The 7,904-nt window shown below is 33.9% G+C and overlaps 1 protein-coding gene across 1 annotated transcript; it reads right to left on the bottom strand.

Moving 5' to 3' along the window:
- Positions 1-2,608: 2,608 nt before the first annotated feature.
- Positions 2,609-5,707, bottom strand: LOC139871520 (14-3-3-like protein B). Its single transcript, XM_071859219.1, has 4 exons — positions 5,110-5,707; positions 4,128-4,250; positions 2,909-3,025; positions 2,609-2,783 (listed from the first exon to the last, which is right to left on the bottom strand). The coding sequence occupies exons 1-4, from the start codon at positions 5,611-5,613 to the stop codon at positions 2,763-2,765; spliced, it is 765 nt and encodes a 254-aa protein (XP_071715320.1). The 5' UTR covers positions 5,614-5,707; the 3' UTR covers positions 2,609-2,762.
- Between the last annotated feature and the right edge of the window lie 2,197 nt (positions 5,708-7,904).

Here is a 7,904-nt window from a genome sequence, read left to right as displayed (position 1 = left end):
GTCATTAAAAAATTTCTTAATTAAATTTAAAAAATAAAAGGATGGGGGATGGGTTCACTTAAATTCAGTAATAATACCGTCCAGAATATTATTTCTTTAATTTCATTGTTCAATTTTAATTGTTTTTATTCTAATTATTTAATTATTTAAACAAAACAAAAAAGATTTCTACTGAAAAAATAAAAAATAAATTAAAAATACCCACACATACCCCCAACATGCCACTCAATAGATCACCTTATTATTTTTACCAACACGCATGTCACATCAACACCAAACACCCACCTTACTCCAAAGCGCCTAATTTGGCCATCACCGTTAAAAATGGTACTATGTTCTTCCAATATAATCATCTAAATTCAAATCAAATCAGTTAGAAATTAAATATTGTTAATCTACATTAGTCGCGTAGGATATTTTAATATTAGAATTTAAATAAATAAATTAACTGCATAAAACTCGAAAGATCTAAATTTTCTTCTAACACGATGCGAAACACCGGTATGTAATACCTAGTTTAGTTATAGTTAAGAACAAACATGTCACCTAAATTGAGTTATTATAACCATCATTCCTTAAATATGAGTTGTTAACCATAACTGCGAGTGTTGCATCAAACAGAAATGTTGCAAAAAATTTGTATAACTATATGGGAAATTAATCAATATGCCTTTTTTCCTTGACGTTTTAACGATATGGCCTTAAAATCACGAGATTGCAATTGAAAGTCTTCGCGCTTTTACCAAAACTTTACTTTTCAAATGGAGATGGCGTTATGCATCTAACCCTTCGCAATTATGAGACAATGTATTTCGGCGGTTATTGATAGTCAAGGTGATGATGTGCTAGCTTGCTGTGAAGGCTGTGGTTTATGGGCCAACATGGGTTCATGTTTCCAAGAATGCCGATTCCAAAGGTTTAATTCCATCTTCTGTCATCACAAGCAGGGTTGGTAATGGTTTATCCATTCGTTTTTGGTAAGACCTTTGGCTAGGTAACACTTCTCTTTCAATTCGTTATAATAGATTGTTTCACTTGGATGCGCAACCGGACTGTGTAATTGCAGATAGACTAGTCAAGGCTCTTGTTCATGGGAGTGGTCTAGAGAAGAAATTGGTAATAGAAATCACACGGCGAATGAGTTGGAGGGTGTCACCTTGGCCGATGTTTTGGATTCGAAGCTATGGAATTTATCTTCTGATGGCTAATTCCCTGTTTACGGCACTAGTAAACACATCGATGATATTGCATTACCTACGTCTGATGTGGTCAAGCGATGGGCCAAATGTGTCCCTAAAAAAGTTAACGTGTCTGATTGGCGTTTGACTCTTGACAGGTTACCCTCTAGATTAAACCTTTCACGGAAAGGTCTAGAGATTTTGAAATCGCGTGTCCTTCTTTCAACGCTAATGTGGAATTAACTAACCATATATTTTTCTTATGTACGGTGGCGAACGAAGTGTGGGGATAGTTCATATTTGGGGCGGATATCAATCTTCCTATGTTTCTCTCTTGGTCCGAATGGCTAAGTTGAGTCGACGACTATAGGACGAGCGCTCAACGCAAGGATAAATTGGTGGCTTTTATTACAGCAACAGTGTGAAAGCTTTGGAGGTTTCGAAATAGTTCATCCACCCTTCCTCAGCCGTGAGGAGAGCAGATTTTTTTATTCTAAATGTAAATTTGCATTCTTTGGATCAAATATAGAATTAGATATGATGCAGCTTGCTAGAGGCGTTTTATGGCATTAATATATTTCAGCGGTTCAAATCACGAGATTGCAAAAATATCTCCTGACCACACACCAAAAGGACGGTGTGTAGCGCAGTGTGTGTTTCTTGATAGTTGATTCATTTGATCAGCGTTATCCAAGATTCTAGAATGATATTTATAATGACACTCCTAAATGCTTCAAGTGATGACTTATTTGAATGTTTCTTATTGTTCAATTCTCAAATTATATTAGATCAGTAGGTATCTGCATGACCCATGGATTACCGTGGGTCACAAGTATGAGTCAAAAAATATATTCATCAAATGAACTTCCGTTGGTAGAAAGGCACAAGCACGGGTTGCGCCAAGGACCTGCTATAATGCTGAGCAAAGATTATAATTATCTATAGAAGCAGTCAACTAGAACGAATTTGCTCCTTATTTTGGTAATGGCTTAATCTATAGATAGAAAGCCCTTATGATGGAAAACTACCAAGTGCCATCCCTAGACTCGGGTTCAAAGAAAATAGGTCCCTGCAGGCCGTCCCTAACCATGTTCAAAGACAATAGGTCTCTACGGGTTCCGTCATTTCAAAGCTTCGAGACATAAACCACATAACAATTAATAATTCTCCTTATTAGTAATCCTTATAATGATAAATTTATCAAAACAACAACGAAATGAAGATGAGAAAATAAAAAAAAATAAAAATAAAAATAAAAATAAAAAAAAAATGTGAGAGAGAGAGAGAGAGAGAGAGAGAGAGAGAGAGAGAGAGAGAACACGCAAGTCATCTTCCCAGGTTATGAGGACGGGTTGGAGGATTAAGGTATGAGAATTTAGCAATTTTCCCCATTCACATTTCACCTATGCGAACAAATTATATAATGAAGAGACTGCTTGCAAAACGATGAGAATTTGAATAAAATGCAAATTGTGTTTTTTTTAAAAAAAAAATACGAAACACGGGATGATGTTCAAAAGAAACTAATGACATTCCACGCCCACCTCCCTCCCAGTAGACACAACCATAATACTTCCTTCACACCTATGGCTCCTCCAATTGGTCCTGCACACGAACACAAAGTGTTAGCATAAAAAGGTAAAAGATAAAAATCATAATTTATTTTTCGGAAAATTTTATATTTAAATTTAAATAAAGGATAAAACATAATTCAGAATTCGGAGGTTAACCTGTGCATCTGAGGTCCAAAGAGTGAGATTGTCCCTCAGTAGTTGCATAATCAGGGTACTATCCTTGTAGGAGTCTTCACCTAATGTGTCCAGCTCAGCAATCGCATCCTCAAATGCCTACACACAAGCAAAAACAACAAACATAAAGTTATGGAATTACAGCACAAACTACAAAAAATTCAATCCTCAGAAAAAGAAAGGTTATACATAATTACTTAATTAGAAACAATGAATAATAGTAACAAATATGCAGGCTAGAAGACACTACCAGATACTCGAGCTAATGAGTGTCTGTGTATACATTAGCAATATTTTTCAGCCTGGGAACTTTTAAAAAAATAAAAATAAAATAAAAAATAAAATAGAAAAAGATAAACACAAACATCCATTGGCTGGCATAAATCCTAAAAACAAGGATTTGGTGTTTACAATCTATTATCTAGATTATCTATCTAGACCTATATAAATATATACAAGCTAACGTCAAACAAAGAAAAGTTAAACTTCGTAGTTTATATACATGCCCATGTAGACACAGACATATATTATATGTAAAGGGAGATGATGCACATATGTTTATGCATAATCGCGTAAACATGAATCTGTTTGTTAATATTCTTATTACATTTTTTGTAGGTGTTAAATTCATAGTAAACTAACAGTCTAACACGCCTTTATAATTTTGTGAGTATCCATCTGATTGTAAAGGATTTCTTATAAGTTTATCGTTAAAAGGCTTTTCATTTTGACACGTGTGAAACAGCTCACTTATTAATCTGTTTAGTTGATCTAAATAGATAATAATTAGTATAAAAATGGCAAAGACATCCAACATATGAGCTGCCTAAAACTTCAAAACAAGGTTCAGAACATGTACACCTCTAAGTGACTCATTCTTCATTTTAAAAATAGAGTTGCCTTATATATTTCCCAAAGATCAAGTGTTTATAACTACATACAAAGTCAATGCTTAGCCACCTCAATAATAATTTTAAAGACCATGTTTGGCCACCTTTAGCCCTACCAAGAAGGGTAACATATTAATAGTAATATAAATAATATAATTATTTAAATTTAATTATTAAAAATAATATAAATAATAAATATAAAAATCACAATTGTTGTAACATAATAATAAGTGATTAACAATAACTAAAATAGAAGATAAATATTCGAAGAAGAAAGAGAGAGGCAAAATTAAAAAGTCATGAAGTTTAACCTGTTTTGCCATGCTACAAGCCTTGTCTGAAGAATTAAGAATCTCAAAGTAGAACACCGAGAAATTAAGTGCCAAACCCAATCTAATAGGATGAGTTGGAGCCAAATCCGCCTCAGCGATATCCTTCAGAGTGAATGTACATCCAAAATAGTTAAATACACTTTCACATAAAAAAAATGTAACCTCAATACCATATTGGGAGTACGTGGTAAAGTACTTAAGATAAGATAAGCTACCAACTCTACCCTAATTTGATAAAATCCTTATTTAGAAACTTGCATCGTGCTTCATTAAGTATAGCTCAAACGATTACTCAAATTTGGCAATAAGAGTTCTTTATGATCCACTTTTATTGTAGCTCTCATTTTCATGTTCGTATACAATCAAATTAAGGTGATTTGTACAGTACCAAAAATTAGCCATACACCACTAATCATGCTTTATACATTACAATTATGTAATGCATAATTGGTGGTTTATGGCTAATTTTGGTTGTCTACAAATCAAGACACATATTGAAAGGGGGTTTTATTATTCAAAAATTAACAGCATGATGATCATTTGAGAGTTGACACACTATTAACCAACTTTTTTCCTCATCATTACCTTTAATTTTGCTGTCTCGGTCACCTAATTTTAGGCATTTTTTAAAATCTACCTATTATGTTCCATAATCAAATAAGTTTGGTATTAAAGAATTATTCTAATTCAAATATCCAAACTTTCAGATACAAGCTTGAGTGGATCTTAAATCCTCTTTGTGACTAACTATGCATATATCGTAAAGGCTCGGGCCTAACTCAAGTTTAGCCTAAAATCTAAAGCCATAGCTCATCTAAATTGCAGCCCTAATTGATAGCGTGTGTATCAGACAGATTCACATAACATAACACCTTTACATAATAAAATTCGATTAAAATTTGACCTAATTATCGGAAATTGTAAACTATAAACACGAAATTCAATTAAGTATATAAACTACCTGAGCAGCTTTATACGAATTCATAGTCTGTTCAGCAGATTCCTTCCTTTCATCACCGACTTTAAATTCAGCCAAATACCTATGATAATCTCCCTTCATCTTCAAATAAAACACCTTCGATTCAGCACTAGAGGCCGACGGCACCAGATTCGCTTCCAAAATCTTCAATATTCCACCACAAACTTCCGTAAGTTCATCTTCAACTTTAGATCTGTAATCCTTCACTAACACTACATGATCATCGTTCTTCCTCGATTCCTCTTTCTGTTCAATCGACGATACGATTCTCCATGCCGCTCGTAGAGATCCGATGACGTTTTTGTACGCGACGGAAAGTAGGTTACGTTCTTCGACGTTGAGTTCCGACACCGGCGTTAGTCCGATTACGAGTTTTTCCATGAATTTCACCATCTCTTCGTACCGTTCGGCTTGTTCTGCAAGTTTCGCTAAGTAGACATACTGTTCTCTTGTTAGATTTTCCGGTAAATCTGCCGGCGACGCCATTGACGGTTGTCGGAGAAGGTGTTAAGAGTGAGAAAATAATGGAGAAAGTTATTGAAAGAGATGTGTCCTTTTGCAATAAACACCCGTGGTTGGATATTTGTATTTATCTATCGTTTTTCGAAATTTATATTTGTATTTTTTTTTATATATTAATTTAGATTTAGATTTAGATATCCTAAATTGAGTAAAGAAAAATTTATTTAAGTGGTCCATATATTTTACATCAAATTTCATGAGCAGTCCTTATATTTTTTCGATTGGATGGTCACTGTGATTTACTAATGTTACATGAATTGTCTATGACGCTAACAGATGTTAAAAAAAGTCTGTTAATAAAATACTTTGGTGGCCCCGAAAGTTAACAGACATTAATTGTTTCGATTCTGCATTTCGGTTTCGCGTTTCGGTTTTGCATTCTCTTTCACGATTAGGTTTTCGCGTTTCACTTTCGCCTTTTAGTTTCGTGTTACGATTTCGCGTTTCGATTTCGTATTTCTGTTTTGCGTTTTAGTTTCGCGTGTTCGTTTCGCGTTTCTGTTTTCGTGTTTCTATTTCGCCTTTCAGTACCCCATTTTGATTTCGCGTTTTAGATCACGTTTCCGTTTCGGTTACCCGCTTTTGGCTCAACAAGTAGATCTCTTAAACAAATGCACCAGACACGCAGACATAGAAAAAAATCCATGGCAAGGTAAGAAATGCAATTACCTTTTGCTACACACATGTAGGTACAATACTATCAAAAAGAAGCCTAACGCAAACCCACTAAAGGAAATCAAAACTCGGATACCATTCGATAGTTATTGTAAAGTTTTCCATTTTGTAACTCTCTGTTGCAACGTGCAGTTCTCAATTCTATTGTAAATCATTGTGATATGTTTGACTCTATTATATTTGTATAGGATCCTGTTAGTTAGAAAGTTTGACATAGTTTCCTTAATTATAGAGGTAAATGGTTGTATAAATGCATAGCCACGAAATCAATACATATCATCGATTTATTCACTCTTTCATGGTATCAGGCCTACCAATCCTTCCTTCTTCTTAAACCTGTCGCTCACATCATTTCTTTCAATGGCCGATTCATAAAAATTTCATCCTGCTTTAACTATTTCAAATATCAAAAACGCAATTCCTATTGTTCTTGAGATGGATAAAGGACAATACAATTCATGGGCGGAACTTTTTCGCATCCATTGTATTGCCCATGATGTGCTAGATCACATCATACCCTCTACCGAATCTGTTGATTCTTCCTCTACAAATACCACTATTTCGGCACCTAAAACCAAAGATGCTACCTGGAACCGTATTGATGCAATTGTTTTGCAGTGGATCTACGGTACTACCTCAGTCGAACTCCTCATTGTCATCTTGAAAACAAAATCCACTGCCACTCAGGCATGGGAACGACTTCGCAACATATTTTAAGACAACAAGAATTCTCGTGCTGTGTACCTACGACATCAATTATCCAATGTTAAGCTCGATCAATTCTCTTCTGTTTGTAGTGACCCGAACTTTTCCATGTTTATATATATTAATTGAGATTGATATTTACATGATTAAATGTTTCCAACATGTTAAGCAATCAAACTTGTTAAGACTTGATTAATTGAAATATGTTTCATATAGACAATTGACCACCCAAGTTGACCGGCGATTCACGAACGTTAAAACTTGTAAAAACGACATGACGATATATATATGGATATAAATATGGTTAACATGAGATTATGATAAGTAAGTATCTCCATAAGTATATTAACAATGAGTTATATACATATAAACAAGACTACTAACTTAAGGATTTCGAAACGAGGCATATATGTAACGATTATCGTTGTAACGACATTTAAATGTATATATATCATATTAAGATATATTAATATATCATAATATCATGATAATATAATAATTTAACATCTCATTAGATATAATAAACAATGGGTTAACAACATTAATTGAGATCGTTAACTTAAAGGTTTCAAAACAACACTTACATGTAACGACTAACGATGACTTAACGACTCAGTTAAAATGTATATACATGTAGTGTATTTAGATGTATTAAAATACTTTTGGAAGACTTCAAGACATATATCAAAACACTCATACTTAACGAAAATGGTTACAGTTACTTTCCCATTCTTTTCTTTCATCAAGAATTCTAGTCGTATTTTTACCCGTATTATACACAGCTTCAAAACGTACTTACTATGGGTATATACCAATAGGAACTAGCATGGGATTCCACTCTTGATTATGTCATGTATGACTAATCAATTTTAACT

The sequence above is a fragment of the Rutidosis leptorrhynchoides genome, chromosome 10, assembly GCF_046630445.1.
Source record: "Rutidosis leptorrhynchoides isolate AG116_Rl617_1_P2 chromosome 10, CSIRO_AGI_Rlap_v1, whole genome shotgun sequence".
Taxonomy (NCBI): domain Eukaryota; kingdom Viridiplantae; phylum Streptophyta; class Magnoliopsida; order Asterales; family Asteraceae; genus Rutidosis; species Rutidosis leptorrhynchoides.
This window is presented reverse-complemented; position numbering and strand designations above follow the sequence as displayed.

Coding starts and splice junctions, on each gene's coding strand:
- LOC139871520 (XM_071859219.1), bottom strand. CDS start 5,613: ATGGCGTCGCCGGCAGATTTACCGGAAAATCTAACAAGAGAACAGTAT. Junction 3,026..4,127: donor CTTGTAGCATGGCAAAACAG/GTTAAACTTCAT, acceptor GCTTGTGTGTAG/GCATTTGAGGATGCGATTGC. Junction 2,784..2,908: donor TTTGGACCTCAGATGCACAG/GTTAACCTCCGA, acceptor GTTCGTGTGCAG/GACCAATTGGAGGAGCCATA.